Raw genomic sequence first — 19,535 nt, 5'->3', positions numbered from 1 at the left:
ATATAAAGTGTATTATAACTTTAGAATGCTTATCTTTTCGCACATCTTCTCCTCCTTCGTTTACCTATGACTGCTGTGAGAAGAGGATCTTTAAGCTTCTTTTGAGCCGATGTTCAGTTGAGACAGAGAGTGTCCTTTGCTAACAAGAGAGGCAGCACTTTTGAGTTCAGTGACAGCCTGAGGAGCTCCCTGGCTATAGAACAATAAATGATGGAGAAGAGAACCACTCAGCTCTGAGGCACAAACCAGATAGCGGACTCGCATCTGGTGATGGCAACTTACCTTGCATTCCTTACCGATAAGCAGAGCATTCAGCACAGATTTTAATCTTGTCTAACTCCTTGGGAACAAAATCATTCAATTGTTCAACCCATAAGTATGGGATGCCTGCCTCTGTACCGGGCATTATTCAGCATGCTAAGATTCAGTAGTGAACAGACAGGCATGAATATCTGCCCCCATGGCACTCATATTCTCTAGCAGACTGGGAATTTCAACATTTAAAAAATATTTGTGGTTGACGTGACTGTATTTTTAAAGTACTTATAAAATATTGCGCTGGGTTTCGAGTTAGGGCATATGTGTTGAGGTGTGCTCTTCCCACGGCAAATCCCCTGACCGCCATGTATGTAAAGTCCTGGTATGTTACAGCATTCCACACTGGTAGTTCCTCCACCCACCCACAACACTCCCTAACCACCACCACCAAAAATAAGTATTCTCTAGTTTGTACCTCCTTCCAGCCCCCTCTGTGTCCCACATGTGGCTTCTGGTAGCTTGCTGCTGAGGTTGAAATTTTTGGAAGCTGTGCTCTCAACCTTGCCCTGGTTATGCTCTGGGGATTGTAGACATTTTTGGGGTTGTTTGGTAGGGAGAAGGATTGGATTTTCTAAGTCGGTCACCCAGACTCTCATCCTGTTACCTTTCATTGGGTCATTTGAGACCTTTGAAATGACTATTTCTCAGTCGTATATTGCAGTTAGAGTCTTCTCAATTTGGAGTTGATTTTAGAAGATGAGAAAAAATGAGCATAAAAGAGAAGAAGAATGAGGCAACACAAACTGACTGATAATGTGGTTTTCTCTTTCTCAGATTCAGAAGTATTGCCAAGTCTTACTTCAGAAAGGCAGATGGTGTTTTGCTGCTGTATGATGTTACATGTGAGAAAAGCTTTCTTAATATACGAGAATGGGTAGATATGATTGAGGTAAGAAATCACAATGGAGAAACAGAAAATTACATGAGGAAGTTTTAGGCTATCTTGGAAAATGCTGTTGCTCTTCTTTGTTGGAATGAACTTGATTAGGAACCATTGATCCAAGCCATCAGGAAGAATTGGATGCTACAGGCAAAACTGGCAGCATTCATCTCTTCCTCAGGATTTGGGCACATTTCCCTGAAGCCAAGGACACTAATGAAGGAAGTTTTGGGGAATAAAACTTCTAGGTTTTCTTATAGATAAAATCAGAATCCCATTGTAAGCAAGTAAAACTCCAGCTAGCCTAGGAAGAAGCTATTACAAACAAGGAGATGGTGTGGTTGGGTGTGTAGTGTAGCTGGGGGCATGTAGGGGCGTCCATGGGCATGGGAAGTACAGGTGAAACACCATCTGGATATGAATGTGTGTCAGGGTTCAAATTGTATGGGAGCTCTCTTCTCTTCTCAACCTTATTCTGGTAGTGATATGAGATCTTTAGATGTCTCAAGGTACTACCGAAATACCAACTGGTATTTTAAATATGAGCGTAGCTTCTGTGCTTTCTATGGTTAAATAAGATGATGTCTTTCACCTGAGGAATGTCTCTGTCCTCTGTTTTCATGGTAAATAATTTTGAAAAGTAGGAAATGATTTTGACCCCATTTAGCATGCTGCCAGCAGTTATTAGCATAACACTACAGTTCAAGCTATGGTTCAGCATGCTCTCTTGAAAAATAAAAGTAGCGGCTAATACAACTTTTCAAGTAAGTATATTATCTGTAATTTAAACAGGCATTAAATTGCAGTAGTGGCTGAACAGAGGACTGGTTGCTGTCAGATCTCAATTTAGCTTCTGGCATTATTGTTCACTTTCTAACTAAAGAAGTAATGTGAGAAATGACTGATTGCAATTGGCAGTAAGACTTTAACAGTGATAAATAAATATGCACTGTGTTCTACCAACTTATCATGACTTAAAATGATTGTAAACACAGTGAAAGTGTGTTTACATTTATGTAACGTTTTTACTTCACAAAATTTCCCGTGTTATAGTCATCTCTCTAGCATCTGAGAAATGAAATAAAAAACATTATCCTAATATTTTGTGAGAAAGTTGAAGCATAGAAAGCATAGGTAGCACTTACTTATTTAGTGATTAGGAATAGAATAGGGGCTCAAACCAAACCTCCTGATTCAACAGTGGTTGCCGTTTTGATAAAGCACCAGCGTGAGCAGAAGATTACTTGAAGAAGCCTCTGACATCAAGAAGGAATCCCAAGGCCTGTAATTCCAGCACTTTGGGTAGTCAAGGCAGGCAGATGGTTTGAGCCCAGGAGTTCAAGACCAACCTGGGCAACATAGTGAGACCCCATCTGTACAAAAAATACAAATATTACCTGGGTATGTTAGTATAGACCTCTAGTCCCACCTACTTGGGAGGCTGAGGTGGGAGGATTACATAAGCCCTGGGAGGTCGAGGCTGCAGTGAGCCATGATTGTGCACTGTACTCCAGCCTGAGTGACAGAGTGAGACCCCCATCTCAAATATAAAGGAATCCTAAGGTGTAATTAGAGTATAGAGGAGTGGTGACTATGCAAGTGAACAAATGGAGATCCCTGGGATAGAGCAGTAAGTCCAGAGAATAACAGATAACCCTAACTCATCCATATTAGTATTTAAAATCCACAGCAAAATTGTTTTATTGTTGACATTTTTGGATTAGTCTTTATTTAAAATATTTGGGTTATGCTGAAGAAAAGGATGCACAAAAGCTTTTTTTTTGAGCTGCCACAGCGAAATAACCCTTATGTCAAGTGACCACTGCCATAATTTGCAAAGCACCTTCACGAGCTAAGACATCTTTTCTGCCGTTGGTATCACCTTTTCATAGGGTCTGAAAAGGAAGAAAACTGTAGAAGAGATGAATTCTTAAATTTGTTCTGGATGAAAAATTAGATACTACTAATGGCGTTTGACTTTCACCTTAGAAAAAGAATGGGCACAGTGAAGTTTCTCCATGGCTTACTCTTTCTAATTTGAGGAAATCCTGCAGGGACAGTTTATATGGCTACTGTAAATATGGGTAGAAATGAGTGGTGTGATCACCTGGATAGACCAGAGGATTGAGAAGCAGTAGACTGTCAGCGGTGAACAGACCCTCTTAATTAATAATTGATACACTTCGATGGAAAACTGCTGAGTTAAAAAATCTTGTAATAGAATTATGGATAAAGTAAAATTATAGCCATTTATTTACCTGTCATGAATATTTTATTGATTGAATATTTGGGTAAAAGCCGAATGGAGATACTTGAGATGTAAGATCTCTTCCCAACTTTAACACATTCAAAAATATTTTTTGACTATCTACCCGGTCCTTGTGTAGCAGTCTAGGTTCTTGGAATATATCTGTTCAGAAAACAGAGCCCTATCCTTATGGAGCTTGTGTTCTAGTAGGGGAGACCGATGAAAAGCAGCAAACATAGATCAATAAATGAAATGATATGCTAGAAGGTGATAATGTTACAGAAACAAAATGAGAGCAGGTTGAAAGGCCTGACGATGAGGAAGTGGGCTGCTGTTTTCATCAAGGCAGCCTCACTGCGAAGGAGATATTTAAGTTGAGACTTGAAGGAGGTGCCCTTTACCTCTGTGCTTTGAGATGTCATTTAGATGCCTGGATTTTTGGGCTTACTGAAATGAATATTTGACTAATAAATTTCAAGTGATGCCCCTTGCATCCTGAGATCATCAAAGAAGACAATTAACTAGCACATTAATGAGTGAAACAGCTAATTTTGGAGAAGGCCATTCATTCCCTTCTTTCCTTTGATTTTATTACACTCTGGAGCCTTCTGTCCAAGGAATGTTGCCTGAAGAGAAAGGAAGTCAATTACAATTTCATGTTGCGGCACGTTTTTTGATCCTGCATCAGGCATAGCCCCAAACCCAATGAGTACGCAGGTATCTTTAGTCACTGCAAAGAGTAATTTCCACATGTTTTCCTCAGGGCTGCCACTTCTCTTATTTAGGAACCAGAAACTTGTGTTTCTATGCTAGTCAGGTTGTCTTCTTGTATTCTCATCATAGCCTGCTGAGGTGGGGTATGCCCTCATTCAGTCCTTCATTTTACAGACAGGGAGACTGCAGCGGAAACCTGCAGAAACTTGCCTGATCTTACACAGCCAGTGGGTCCAACTGGTGGAGGGGTGGGTCTCAGACTTGACTCTGCCACACTCATCTCACATTCCATGAGTTCCACTGTGACTCTGGGACCCTGTGACAATTGCATAGGCTGACATGGGAGCCTTATCTTAGAAACCATTACTTTGAAAGATTGGTCCTTGACTCTTTCTTAGAAAAATGTTGACCGTCAGGACTTTTATATTTTGCTTTTGTTGTAAGCCAGAGAGCAGTGAGTGTGGAGCTTCCAAACTGCCTTTTTGGTTCATTGTAGCTGAAGAATTACTGTGTGTTTTATAACTGTAATAATGAACTTGACTTGCGATCACTAGTGTTTGAAGTAACAATTGTAGAAAATTATGTGGGCACCACAGCCAAATATGATTCTGTGGTCATGCCTTTTGAGTTTATATTGACTTGTTGTGCTCTGTGTGCTAGAGATAAGAAATTAACAGATACGTGTTTTCTTTGCCGTAAAACTGATTAATCCCAGTGCCTTTTAGCCTTTTCATTAACCTAAGGATGGGGCATTGTATAGAGGCAAGGGTTATGGAATTAGTTTGGACCCAGGCCCTGACCCTTATACCTTCTTATTTAATGTCTCTGAATTTCAGTTTTCTCTTCTATAAATGGGAAAATGTATGACTGTTTTTAGAGATGCGTTGAGGTTTAAAGATATCCTCTATATAGGATTTGGCACAAAGGGGGCAAAGGGAAAATGGTAATTGCTGTTGCTGTTGTTCTGTGGTCAGCGTACTGTGTCCAGTGTTTGATGTGTGCCCCGTTTTTCTTTCTTCCTGGTAGGATGCAGCCCATGAGACTGTTCCCATCATGTTGGTAGGAAACAAGGCTGACGTTCGTGACACTGCTGCTGCAGAGGGACAAAAATGTGTCCCAGGGCACTTTGGAGAGAAACTGGCCATGGTAAGAGTGAGGAAGCCTCAGAGTTGGAAGAGAACATAGGGGTTTGATGGCTTTGAAGTCAGTGACCTTTCACTTTTGTCTACCTTTGCTTGAGAGGCCCTTTGACAAACCTCCCCCATCTGAGGCTTCTGTCCTTCACACAGGCAGAACTGCCGTGACTCCCACCTCTTTTATGCCAAGGATTAAGTCCCTTCGGAAAGTAAAACAATCGCATAATCATTTTCTCCCATTGAGTATCATTGACAAAAAGGAACCTAAATAATCCCATCATCTTCCTCCTTCCTCTCACCTAGTTCCTAGAAACCTTCTCTAGTCCTGGAATCCAAGTAAAGGAAGAAAATGGTGTCCTGTTTTGAAAAGATGGCTTCGGTTTCAGAGGGTTATAATGCCAAAGGTAGAAGATGGTACAGTGTCTCACCTGTGGGGAAGGGAATTGGAAGACTTCTTCTCTAAGATTTGTGTCTAGTTGATATGAAAAATCATTCCCATATACAAATGCATATGCATTTTGGGGTATGCATTTGTATACAGGAATAAACTCATTCCTATTCAGATTGTTGTCATGGGCAGTGTTTATTCTCCCATCAGTGTCATCTGTCATCATGTCAGAATGCTACCTGGCTCTCTTTTGACCTGTCTTACCCATACAAGTACTTAGATGCACTTTGGGGCAAATAAATTCATATTGCAGCCGTCTGATGTGATGTTGATAGTGTTGTCTGTTGTCAGCACCAGGAAAGAACTACTCTGTAGCATATGTATGTGAACTTCAAAAGGAAGTTTCAGTTTTAATATTTTAAGCTGGAATAATTGTTCTTGTTTTAAAATTTAGAACTGCACACCAAATGTGATAAATGTCAAAACTAGGCAATGAAATGCAGAAGAGATTCATTCAATCCGTTTTTATTGGTATCCACCATGTAAAAAAACACTTCATTATGTGCTGGGCCAAGAGCAGAGAACACAGCAAACAGTCCTTGCCCTCATATTGTTTACTATCTGAGGGAGACAGATGTTAAGCTCATGAAATCCACATGCTAGACACAGTCCCACATAGCCACTTTGAGATCTGGTTCTTCTTGGCTGCCTGCCAGCTTTATTCCCTCTCCACGATTTCCCAGAGTTCCCACAGTTTGCTTCTTTATGCATCTTGTGACCTCCACAGTCCCGCATCCTCAAAGGTAGTCTCTGTTTCATCCCATATCGCCCTGGATGTAGAGGTCAACACCAGCACTGACGGTTTCTACTGGAAATGCATTTGCTTTGTGGTGTTTGCAGATTTTCTATGGATTTGTGGGCTCGTGGGTAAAGTTCCCATTGTGGCATTTTTCCCCATTTCCTGGCTTTTCTCATTCTCTCTGTTCTAGAGCAAGTGTCACCTTCTTCCCTTGTCCCCCACAGGACTGTTTAACCCACACCCAGGCCCACAACACTTAGTTCTCCTTTATTAGGAGAAAACGTCTCCAGCTGGTCAGACAAAGACACACAAAAATAACTTGAGCAATTATAATTGTGGCAGTTGCTGTGCAGGAGGATCACAGAGTGCTCAGAAAGTTTATGATGGGAAGTCCTAATACAGACTTTTCAGGGTTAGGAACGACCGAATCTTAACTTCAAGGCAGCATTACCTAAAAATCCCAGAAGTAAGTAGGTGTCAGACTGGTGGAGGGTGGAGGGAACCTAGGTGATGGGAAAAGCAGGTGCAAAGGTCCCGAGGTGCGAAGGCTTTGCGGACACTGGAGAATTGGAGGAAGGCAGAGGAAACTGCAGCTCTGTGAGTGAGGGGGGATAAGTGAGGTGGAAGGTGAAGCTCGGAGCTTGCCTGGGGCCACGTGAAGCTGGGCCTCATTGGCCGTGGAAAAGCATTTGTACATTATCTAAAGAGGAACAGGAGGCATTGAAAGATTTGAAGCAGGAGAGTGACATGATATCATATGCACTATGGCTGGGAGGTTGCATAATAGAAGACTAGAGCGTGTCCTTTGGTTTCAGCAAACATGGAGGCTGCTGGATGCAGAAAGGAAAAGTTAGCGGGAAGGAGGGTGTGTTAGCTGCTGGCCAAGAGGAAACAGACTCTTGATGGACATTTAAATCCTGAGTGGTTATCTTGAACTCATTTTTATCTGTCTCAGAATATTTGATAAAGAACTTTTGGTAGCATGTGTTTTGACTGTTGGAAATAAAAACCTTAAAACATGAAATGTTCTATTTTTTAAATGTAAAGTAAAAATCCTCCAACTAGGAACTGTTCCTGGAGTAACTATGCTTAAATCATTTTCTTTGTAAGTACTGGAACTCTGAATTCAGTTTCTTAGCTATTAGTTACTCTTAGCATGCTCAGTAGGAACATATTTTTATTTTACTGATTTTAAAAGGTAAAATTTCAGGAAACTCGATGAAGGACTTCATTTAATTGTGTATATTTCTTTTCTACAGACATACGGGGCATTATTCTGTGAAACAAGTGCCAAAGATGGTTCTAACATAGTGGAAGCTGTTCTGCACCTTGCTCGGTAACGTTTGGGAAAATGGATGTAGGACTGAATTTTCGCTTGTTGCATATGTCACATTTCTTGTCCAGAAAGTGCAGATAGAATATATGTGGGAAAACACTCTCTTATCTTTCAGTCATGGTGGGAGAAATAAATATGTGGATATTATAAAAACTGGCAACGTTGCTGTGAACACTGGCAAAATATCTTTACTGCCAAACAAAAGAGATGCATCTGAGGTGTGGTTGACATTTCTGAAAAATGTCACCACAAAGTTAATAGTTGACTTGTATGAATCATTTCCAGGAACCAGATTTTATACACAAGGGACTATTATGAATACAACTGTCAATTATGATATTTCCCTGGGCAAAAAGGGGGAAAAAGCAAAGCAAATTGTATGTCATGCCAGTTAGAAACACTTTGTCAAAATTACTACCTAGGTAATTATTAAGCTAAGGCAATAGTGTTAATAATAAATAACATTTGGGATGTACAATAGAATGAAAATAGCGTCATTAAAGAACTTGGATATAAATGTATGTAGTTCAATCCTTGAAGTAATTCTTAGGAAATAACATTATACATTAGATTTTTCCCTTCTACCTAGTTTTCTGTCATAAATGAAAAGATTACTCTTTACTGGCCTAAAGGGATTAAATATCAAAAAAGGAAAAAAATCAAAATGTACATTACAAAATTCAGAGCAATCATCTTTAATTGCAGACAAAGTTAAAATATAACTTTAGGTATGTCATCCTTTTTCTGATTATTTGTAAGGTTTTATAAGAATCTTAATTTTAGTATGATAATTGGCATCTTTTGCTGGTGAACATTGATAGTTAAAATACTTTGCAATGTTTTTAATGCTGTTTTTCAGTTAATGACTTAGGGCCGGGTGCAGTGGCCCACACCTGTAATTCCAGCAGATCCCGTTGGTTTCAGCAATATGGAGGCTGCTGGATCCAGGAAGGAAAAGATAGCGGGAAGGAGGACGTGCTAGTTGCTGGCCAAGAGGAAACAGATTCTTGATGGACATTTAATTCCTGAGTGATTATTTTTATCATTTTTATGAGAGGCAAGGCAGGAGGATCACTTGAACCCAGGAGTTTGAAACTTACCTGGGCAGCATAGTGAGACCTTGTCTCTATTAAAAAGAATATATATATATACACACACACATGCACACACACACATATATATATATATATGTATGTATGCACACAAACATACACACTCACATATACACATTAATGACTTGGCATTTATAGTGCTTAATAAAATAGAGTTCTATTAATAGAATGTTTGGACTAGGGCCGTGTGATAAACTATTGCCCTCACTTAAGAGAATCAGGATATGGACTTTGGGTGTCCTGCTTGGCATTAATTTGTGGCAGGCTTGGCAGACGCCCTGTATTCACACTCAGAGTCTTTGAACATTTCCCTCTTTGACATCAGTCCAGGAAAGATAGCCACCTCCCCCTACAACACTGGAAATCATTTTTGTTTCAAGCAAAAACAGTGCTAACCTTGAATGTGCCCTAGCACATTTTTTTCCTTTTGCAGTAGGCTGTTTTGTGCATCTCTGTAAAGGAATACCCGAGACTGCAATTTATAAAGAAAATAGGTTTAATTGGCTCATGGGTTCTGCAGTCTTTACAGGAAGCTTAGTGCTGGCATCCGCTTGGCTTCTGGTGAGATCTCAGGGAGCGTTTACTCCTGGTGGAAGGTAAAGGGGAGCCAGCGTGTCATATGACGATGGAGTGAGGAGTGGGGAGGGGCTACACTCTTTTAAACAACCAGATCTCCTGTGAACTCAGAGCGAGAACTCACTCATCACAAGGGATGGAGCTATGCCTTTCATGAGAGATCCACCAGCTTGATTCAGTAACTCCCACGAGGCCCCACCTCTAACACTGAAGGTCAGATTTCCACAGGACATTTGGAGGGGACAAACCTCCAAACCATTTCATCTTTTAAAAGAAAACAAAAGCGAATATTTGAACACCCATACATTCAACTAAATTAGATGGGGTTTCTTGGGTTTTTTTGTTTGTTCGTTTGTTTTTGGCTGTGAATAGTAGGAGAATCATGGGCTAATATCACATTCGTGAAAAAAGAGTCAGAGTAAAACTTTTATCTATCGCGTTGAATAACAGATTCCACGCACTTGTGGGTACACAGGGAACACCAGCTGTTTGGCCAAACAAGCTACATTCAGTAAAGAGGGGAGTGTTCAGTAAAATGCAGAATTTGACTTCACTAAAGATCAAATAACTGTTGAATTGTCAGGTTTTTACTTTTCAAATGGCTGTGTTGGTGTTTCATTCATATGTTGCTGAGAACTGCTGGATGGAAGTGATCTAGTTGCTGGGGCAGATGGCGGCAGGGAAGGATCTGCAGGTCTTTGGAGCATCCCTGGGATGCCTTAGCCTTGGTCAACGGAGCACTGCATTGCTGCTCCCATGCAGCAGTAACGGATGCAGCGGGTCAAGACTTGCATGTGGTTACTGGCTGCTCCCCAGCATATTGGAGGATTATGATGTCACGAGGCTCCAAGTCCATTCTTAAATCTATTTGTAAATAGCTATGAGGTCTTGAACAAGTCCCTATCTTTCTTTTGGCAACTCTAATCTGTAAAATGAGGGAGGGGGCTGAAGAAAATGACCTCAAAGGTCCTTTCTAATTCTAACAATCTGTGACTCTGTATTTGACAGCCTGTACTCCACTGAATATCTTAATCACTGTTTAATGCTCAATTGTCTTATGGGGTTGTATTAAAGTTAAACGGTTCCAAAGTGCCCCGGTGAAGAATCGATCTCTTTATTATGTCATAAGGATGGGAGAGGCTGTAAGTTTCCTTTGACTTTCTCCCCATCTGCTCCTATGAGGCATGTTGGGTCAGCCAGGTGTTGGCCCTGCTTACAGTGAAGCTTGGACACCAGCTTGTGTGTGTTTACTTAAAACAACTGGTATGCAAAAGCATTTTGATAACTAGGTTATTTCAGCTGCATTATGGACAGGTTATATTTATTTTAAAAAGCTTTAGACAAGTAAAGAAATCAGATAAACTTCTTGAAAATCATTTCTCATAGAGGTTTTTGTTTTATTGTTATTGCATTATGGCCTGGCTTTGGGCGTCTAGTGATGTTAGTGATGTGTTAAATATAAAAATTATAAATAAAGCAAACATATGAAGACTTCAATTGCTTTATACTTAGCCTTCAGATTTGCTTATCAAATTACCCAACCTTTAAATGGAAATGTTATAGTCTCCACAGGTAAAATTATCATTTGTTCAACTTTTACAACCTTGGGAAATTTATGTATAATGCAAAACATATATGTTCTCAATTTAGATTTCATAGGGTGAGATCATATAATGGCATAAAGCTAGGAGAAGGTATGGGTTTGCACTGTCTGAAACAATTTATTTTTAAAGGGAGGCCATAAATATTTGGTTAACAACCTGAACTACTCTGCATTTTCTTGGAAAATCTCTCAATCCCAGGAAGAGCTTCTCCTAGAAACACAGTTTCCGTGTAGTGCTGATAGGCCGTCGTTCATGACCATTGTCCCATTAGCAAGTAAATTTGCAATCACCAGAACCACAGGCTGTAAACATTTTGCAATAGATTCAAGTTCAAGAGCCATTTAATTATCAATTGCCTGAAATTGGAGAAAACACAAAAAAACTTAGGCTGAGGTATCAGTTCAGCATCAGAGCTGAGCCCATTGGGTGTAAATCTGTCCATCTGTCCATAAGACTGAGCCATTTAAACTGCAGTCGTTAAGTGTATGGTAGATTTTGGTGAACCCTAATTATCCCAGCCTTAAATCTGTTTCAGATGTTTGGAACTGTATCTTTATAATTTCCTTAAAGTGGAGCATGCCTGCATTTTTGGCTGAAGGCCAGATGAAAGTGTGGGTATATACTTTCCCCCTTAATATTTGCTTTCAGGTTCAATAATGTCTGCATTATGGGCACTGAGCATGTGCATAGTCCCATGCTATGTTCAATAGAGACATCAAGGGATTAAAAGACTGGCCTTGCAATTTAACATTACAGAAAAAAAAATGACAATATATGACCAGGCAGCCATATGGTACGTAGCTGATAGAGGCCATTGGATCTGCAAGAAGAGAGAGATGTGAATTTTTCAGTGAAGATGCTATGGTTATTGTACCCATTTTACAGATGAGGAAATTGGAAATTAGAATACTTAATCAGCTTGCTCAGTGACACAGCTAGTAAGTGGCAGCGTGAGGACTCTTCACCACCAACCTGGATCACTGGCTTGCTGCTTAAATGTTGGTAATCAGGGTCTCCGGCTGTCCTCTCTTTCTTTTTGCTCTCTGTCTGCCTAATGTCTTCCATCCACACAGCTTCTGGAACCATCTGGTAACTTCCAGTTTTTGTATTTTTTAACCCCCCACCTCTTTAAAATTCCATAGGCCTAGAGTGAACTCCCCACTGGAAGCTCCATAGCCATGGTGACTCTGCATATCCAAATCCTAGTGTGTTCATGTGGCTTTAAACGTGTCCCTCAATCTGCATTCCCTTTCTCAGGAGTCTACCAAAATTACAATTAAACAATAGTCACCTGGAGTCAGTCTTGATTCCTTTTCTCTCTTGCTTCACCCCTTGCCTCCAGTGGCTTCTGAAGGTCATCTTTCAGTCTCTTTTGAATCCATGCATTTTTTCGCTTTCTCCCTTTTTCTGCTTTGGTTCAGGCCTTAAAATTCCCTACCTGGGCTAGTGCAAGAATTTCTGCCTCGGAGTTTCTCTAATATCAGTTCATCCTCTACCATGTAATCAGGTAATCTTTATAAATAAAGATCCAGTTAATATTTACTTTCTTGCATCCAACCCCACATTGGTATCCTACCGACAACACAGAGACCCAGCTCCTTAGCATATGGCTAATAGCCCATCACAGCCTGATACAGTTTGACTGTGTCCCCACCCAAATCTCAACTTGAATTGTATCTCTCAGAATTCCCATGTGTTGTGGGACGGACCCCGGCGGGAGGTAATTGAATCATGGGGGCCAGTCTTTCCTCTGCTATTCTCGTGATAGTAAGACTCACGAGATCTGATGGGATTATCCCGGGTTTCCACTTTTGCTTCTCCCTCATTTTTCTCTTGCTGCCGCCATGTAAGAAGTGCCTTTTGCTTCCCTCCATGATGCTGAGGCCTCCCCAGCCATGTGGAACTCTAAGTCAAATTAAACCTCTTTTCGCTCCCAGTTTCGGGTGTTTTTATCAGCAGCATGAAAACAAACAAATACACACCCTGACCTCAGCTACCTTTCTGGTTGAATTTCTATCTCTTTTTCCCAAATGAATGATAATCTGTAGACACAGCAAACTTCATCCAATCATGGCCAAGCTCTTTTATGCCTCTGCCTTTCTACATGCCGTTCCCTGCACCTGGAGTCTCCTTTTCTATTCTTTCAAAAGGTCTCTCCAATATCAAAAGTCTCTATGAAGCCCCATCTCTGTGAAGCCCACAACACATCTGTAGGCACAGAGTGCATCTGTGGTAGCTGCTGTCTCAGGACCATGAGATTATTTATTTAGACATCTGACTCTCCCTCAACACTCACTAGCTGAAGGTCCCAGAGCCTGGTGTAAGTTGGGCATTTATTCAATGACAGAATGACCGAGATTTTGCATTTGGAAGTTGTATTAATTTTCCGTTGTCCTTGTAACAAACTCCCACAGATGTAGAGGCTTACATAATGCAAATTTATTATCTGACCATTTTGGAGGTCAGCAGCCTGAAATGAGTCTTCCGGGGTGTTTGGGTTTGAATTGTGTCTCCTCTTTCTTCTCCTGAGTCTCTGTTGCCTCATCTGTGAGGTGAGGATAGTACTACTCACCCATCTCCTGTCGGGTGTGTGTGTTTGGGGTATATATCAAATATGAAAAACATGTATATTGCATTTACCAGCTGGCCTACAGCTAGAACGAGTTTATTTTTTTCCCTGCTGAGATGTCTTCTTTCCAACTGACAGTGCAGTGGTTTTCAAAAGGTAGGATTTATCGGCACCTTCTGCAGCTATGCTGGCCAGTTTGGTAGCCACTAGCCACTCACAATGTGGCTAATCCAATTCAGATGTGCTGTATGCAATCAATATAGACTGGATTTTGAAGGCCTTCGACACATTATCTCATTAATAGTGTTTTTATTGACCACATGCCAGAATGACCATATTTTTGCTATACTGGGTTAAATAAAATATATTGATAAAATTAATTTTACCTATTTCTTTTTACCTTTTAAAAATCTGGCTACTAAGTAATTCAAACTGACATGTATGGATCCCATTGTATTTATGTTGTGCATTGTGGCTCTGCTGGAGACACACAGACTCCTGGTAGTTTCAGTTAAGTGCTTCATCATAAACCATCCCAAAATGTAGTTGCCCAAAACAACAACCAAATTTTCTTTCTCACAATTGGCAAAGGTGGCTGGATCTCAGCCAGAAAGTTTCTCGACTGCTCTTGTGTGGGTATCTCCTATGTTTGCAGTCAGATGGCCACCAGGGCTGTGGCTCGGGCTGGATGTCAGCCACCAGGGTGCTTCTCCTTGTGGCTTCACTCCATGTGGCATCTCAGTCTCCAGGGCCACTCAGGTGGCCTCTCTCCATTGAGGAACCCTGGACTTCTTGAACCCTAGACTTCAAAAGGGGTAACGGTTGATGCAGCCCTGCATTATAAACACTTGGGCTTAGAAGTCACAGAATACCATTTCCTCCATATTCTATTGGTCAAAGCAGGTAGAGAACCAGCTCTGACCAAGAGGGTAGGGAGGCAAACCTTCACCTCTTGATGGGAGAGGCATCAGGCACTGACAAGGAAGGGCAGAATTATTTGGGGCCATCTTGGGGAGGCACTCATCTCGCCCACAGAGATAGCCATGCAGCTTGTCTAAGGTGAGACTTCTGGTCTTCATATTTCACAAGCACGCCCAGTGGCTGCACCCGGAAGGATACTTCCCTGGGGGTTTTCATAACATCTTGGAGAGTAAGACATTTTTTTGTGAGTCTTGCCTCTAGTAGTTAATACTGGAAGAAACTTATAATGACAGAAAAGGATGGTGGTAAATCCATTGTTACCTCCATGATCATGTATAATTAAAGCATGGTTATAAAATCACCATTGCTTTTGTTAAGCTCAGCAAACATTACATGAAGCTGGAAACCAGGTTCCAGAGTGTTAAGGAGCAAGCTGTGTGTATCGTAGGTTCTGCAGCATCCTGAAACCTTGGAGACAGTGAGGGGAGGAGGGTGTGTGTGTGTGTGTGTGTGTGTGTGTGTGTGTGTGTGTGTGGCCTGGCACTCAGAAAACAGGTGCTGGAGCCAGCCTGTGTGGTTTGAATCCCACTTCTGTAGTCATGTGACCTAAGGGAACTGTCTTAACCTCTGTTTGCCCTCATTTCCTCACATACAAAATGGGGCACAGCAAATTTATATGGTTCTTATGAAGATTAAGTCAACACCTATAAAGCATTTAAAACAATGTCTAGAAGGCCGTGCAGACACTCAACATGACTATTTTTATTTCTACAGAACCATCTGTGGCTTAGTTTTTATACCTCAGTAATCCTGTCTCTCTCTCTCTCTCTCTATCTCTCTCTCTCTCTCTCTCTCTCTCTCTCTCTCTCTCTCTCTCTCTCTCTCTCTCAGAGAAGTGAAAAAGAGAACTGACAAGGATGACAGCAAATCCATTACCAATCTCACCGGGACCAATTCCAGAAAGTCACCACAGATGAAGAATTGTTGCAATGGCTAAATCCAAACACCCTTGACCTGTGAAGTCTTCATTTCCAGAATATTGAATTTGTGTGACTTATTTGGCTGTTAACAGAGTGGCACATCCTACTGACACTGTCATATGGAGAGTTACAGTGCAGGAAACTTGAACCCTGCTCTCAGGTCCCTCTGGAACTTTGGCTCTTCTTTGTTTTGTCTCAGTGGGTGATTTGGGCCCTCTGGTTAAATAGACTAGTCATGTCCTTACAGGTCTTAAAATATAACATGTAAATGTTTTCTAAAATGGTAAAAAAAAAAAAAAAAAAAAAAAAATTCACATGCTCAGATCAAAGCTGTAGAGGAAATTGACATAATTAGATTCATGTGGTAGCTGAATTAGGTTACCCAGAAAGTCAGCATTTAAATATTTGATATTACAGTTCTAGTAAGAAGGGGTTCTCATCCTAGGTTTGCTGTTAACTGGCCTTGTGATCTTGAACATGTCACTAGCCCGTGTCGGATCTGTTTCTTCATCTGTAAAATGTGCAGCTTGCCCTCAAAGGCCTTGCAGCCCTTGGCACCTCAGATTCTGTAGGAAGCAGCAGGAAGGAGAGTGTGGTGGCCCACAGCTAATAATAAGAACTGTGGTTATTCCTGCTTTTTTAATATTGGAGTATTGATTTTTCTCACTTCTGAAATAAGGACAGAATTTAATTGAGAAAAAAATGGAAACAAACATCTATTTTTTATGTATAAAGAAACATGCTTGAGACAAAAATAGTTGTATATAAAAGGATATTTCATAATCTCAGAATAGTTACAAAGCCCATTGTTTAAATTTGATGTTAAGAATTGTAATGAAGACATGTAAAGCTACATACTGCTGAAAGCACAATGCCCAGGAAAGTTGTTACTCTTCACTTAAGGGAGTGGTTGCCAGGGGCTGAGAAAGGGAGGACAGGGTATGTGGTTTCTTTGAGGGATGATGAGAATGTTCTGGAATTCAAATAGGGGTAATAGTTGCATAACTGTTTGAATATACTAGGAACCACTGAATTGTATACTTTGAAAGGGTGAGAATTTTATGGTTGTGAATTATCTCACTAAAAAAATACTAGTACTTAGAGTGATTTAACATTTTGCAAAATGAAAATATCCCTGCTGATTTCAAACCTTCCCATGGTTTAGAAGCGTAACCTGTAATGTAATCTAAGTCCCCTAACTCCCTAGTTGCTAACATTAACTTCCTTAAGTAATAATCAATGAAAGAAATACTATGTATGGTTTTGAAATAATCTCTATAAAAGAGGAATTGCCATTAGGAAAGGTGAGTCAGGGTCCTTTGTTTAATGTGACTAGTCCCTCATCATCACCAATGATCTGGTTGGGCCTACTCTCCTTCCAGAATCTGCATTGCTTCCCAGACCTCCCCACTGAGATGTCTCTAAGAGCCAAAGGAGTCAACACCTGAGCCTAGGGTGGGGCTACAACACCGAATTCTAATTTACCTTGCTTCATCTAGGTCCAGGCCCCAAGTCGCTTCCTGAAGGAACTTAAAAAAAAATAGCTGTTATTTATTGTATTATATAAGCTAAAAACATTTATTTTTGATGAATCAAAACAATTCCATGTAGCAATATTTTTTCTGTTCACGATGTTTGTGATAGAACCTTATATTCCGCAAGCGTCGGTTTTTTAAAAAACGGGAATTGACCAGATAGGTTACAGGCAAAGATTATAAATAGCTACAACATCATTTAACTTTTATAAACATACCTTCTCCCTATTAAAGATACCTGATATTTTTGCTGGAAAGTTGGATCTGTCCTCAGCAACTCTGCCATGAATTCCTGTTTCCTGGTTCCAGAAAAAGAAAAGATTACATTTCTAATCATAAAGAATGTCTTGCGTATGGGAAATTTTTCAAAATAAGGGGGGTATTATTTATGTGGCACGACGAAGCAAAAGTTTTGCCATGGCTGTTTGTCTTAGTGGCATCTTTTGATGAGATTGATGAGATTGGATCTGATATAGATGCTGATATATGGGACACATGTTTAGGTTTTGGTGCAGTTGCACAAAACTGTGTTAGTTTATATGTTACTGTGTTGCCTTTATTTATTCTCTCCAAAGTGTCTCTTTTTATTTGTTTTACAATCTGTAAAAGAGTATACCTGTAATACAGAAGTATTTTCATAGTCTTTATCTCTGGATTGTCCCATCAACGTACCCCACGTTGATGAGATTACACCAGTGCCTTTGATCGTCAACCAATCGTCTTTAACTATTTGAGCCCTGATAAATCTTTTGGTAACATAATCCAAATGAGAGACTTAGAGCTCTGGTTAGCAATCATGTTTAAAGAGAAGCTTCTTAATGTATGCTGCAGTGCTGGGAGATCCTGATTATTACCAGCGTTTTGATTTCATGAAGGTGTTCTCAAATTTAAAGCACATTTTCAGTAAGAACAAAAATATTTAATGTTTTTATCTTAGACTTAATACATTTGCATATTACTGTCGAAGTTATTCACCTTGTCCCTGTTTTTCTTTAAGAGCTTTTAAAATCACAGTTACACTATAGTCCTTTATTAAATGTATCCTGATACATTGTAAAATATTTTAATTTTATTATGGAAAATAATGTTGGATAAGGAGATGTTTTTCACTGTTAACTTTTAGCCCATGCATTTTCATAATTTATTTTTTTGCTTGCTGCTTTATATGACATATGTGACATTTGATTATTTAATACTTCATGTGATTTGCATAAACCCAAGTTGCACAGCCCTCCTGCTGAAGATAAAATTGAGGTTAAAGATAAAGATTTATTTTCATATTTGTACAGTGATCAGCTTCAGAGTGATGGTTTTTGTGGGCTTTTATTGTATGTGTGTGTAAGAAATTTCATATGTATATATTAAGTAGGCCTCTGAGTATTGAATAATTATTTTATGATTTTGATTTATATGGTTTACATTTTCATTGTGTGGGCCATATTTCGTTTATACTGTTTATTTCTCTTCAAACCATTAATAATTATAAAAATAAAGTGTAATTTTTATAGCAATGCAAATGTCTAAGGAACTACAAATATTTTCTACATTGTAAATTCAATAAAACTTGCTTCCTTTGGCCTTTTGACTGTTTCCTTCAACTTTACTGCAGATATCCCTGAAGTAATTTTAATTCTAGGATGTGTCTGCCTGAAACCATACCTCTAAAACACTTGCCTTTTCTGGCCATGGTAAGCCGAGTTTTGGGAGAGAATGCACGCCTGGTGTTCAGTGCTGTGGCACAGACAAGTCATCCTGGCCAACGGGGCAGCAGGTAGACCAGCCTGGGGCAGGACAGCCAGGAATAGTGAGGCTTTTGTAGAAGAATGTCAGTGCTCTGGCCATCCTCATGTCCTCTGAGGAGTTAGACCTTTTCTCTGATTCTCACCCCTTTCTTTCTACCCCCACATTCCCATGCACCCCAGTAGGCTGAGGCTACCTGCCCTCACTCCTGTAGTACCTTTTTAAAATTTGTCAACATCCTTGTTGCCCTTAGCCACTTTGTCTACTACCACCTCCCTTCTGTTGTGTGCAGTGCTTGATACTTGAATTGTCCTAAGTGTTGAATGGATGGTCAAAGAATTAACTAGTTAAATAAGGTAGGCTTTGCAAAGAGTGTCTGCCAACACCCCTACCACCACCAACACACACACATAGACACACATACATGATGATAATGGACAATATAAGTAAGAGGCAGTATAATGTCCATGGTTATGAGCTCTGAGGCCAGCCTGCCTGGTTTGAACCCAGCCTCACATGTAGTAGGGTAACTATGAGCAAGGGACTTAACCTCTATGTGTTCCAGCTTCTTTATTTGTAAAATAAGAATGATAACAGTACTTTTCTTGTGGGGTTGTTCTGAGAACTAAATGAGTTAATGTATGTAAAGGTCTTGAATCATGTCTGACACTGTGATTGC

At 40.2% G+C, this 19,535-nt stretch overlaps 1 protein-coding gene across 2 annotated transcripts in view; it reads left to right on the top strand.

The window, feature by feature from the left end:
- RASEF (RAS and EF-hand domain containing) overlaps positions 1-18,699 on the top strand; it is a 77,624-nt gene extending 58,925 nt beyond the window's left edge. The window contains exons 14-17 of one of the 2 annotated variants that reach the window (XM_030920374.1): positions 1,093-1,207; positions 5,187-5,306; positions 7,743-7,819; positions 15,493-18,699. In XM_030920374.1, coding sequence (XP_030776234.1) covers positions 1,093-1,207; positions 5,187-5,306; positions 7,743-7,819; positions 15,493-15,598 — 418 coding nt within the window. In that variant the 3' untranslated portion in view covers positions 15,599-18,699. Of the gene's footprint in view, positions 1-1,092; positions 1,208-5,186; positions 5,307-7,742; positions 7,820-8,678; positions 8,773-15,492 lie in introns of those variants that run through there. The other variant, XM_030920375.1, reaches the window with a different exon arrangement.
- The last annotated feature ends 836 nt before the right edge of the window (positions 18,700-19,535 follow it).

This window comes from Rhinopithecus roxellana, chromosome 16 (genome assembly GCF_007565055.1).
Source record: "Rhinopithecus roxellana isolate Shanxi Qingling chromosome 16, ASM756505v1, whole genome shotgun sequence".
NCBI classification, from domain to species: domain Eukaryota; kingdom Metazoa; phylum Chordata; class Mammalia; order Primates; family Cercopithecidae; genus Rhinopithecus; species Rhinopithecus roxellana.
The sequence above is the reverse complement of the archived record's forward strand: the minus strand, read 5'-3'. Positions and strand labels throughout refer to the sequence as shown.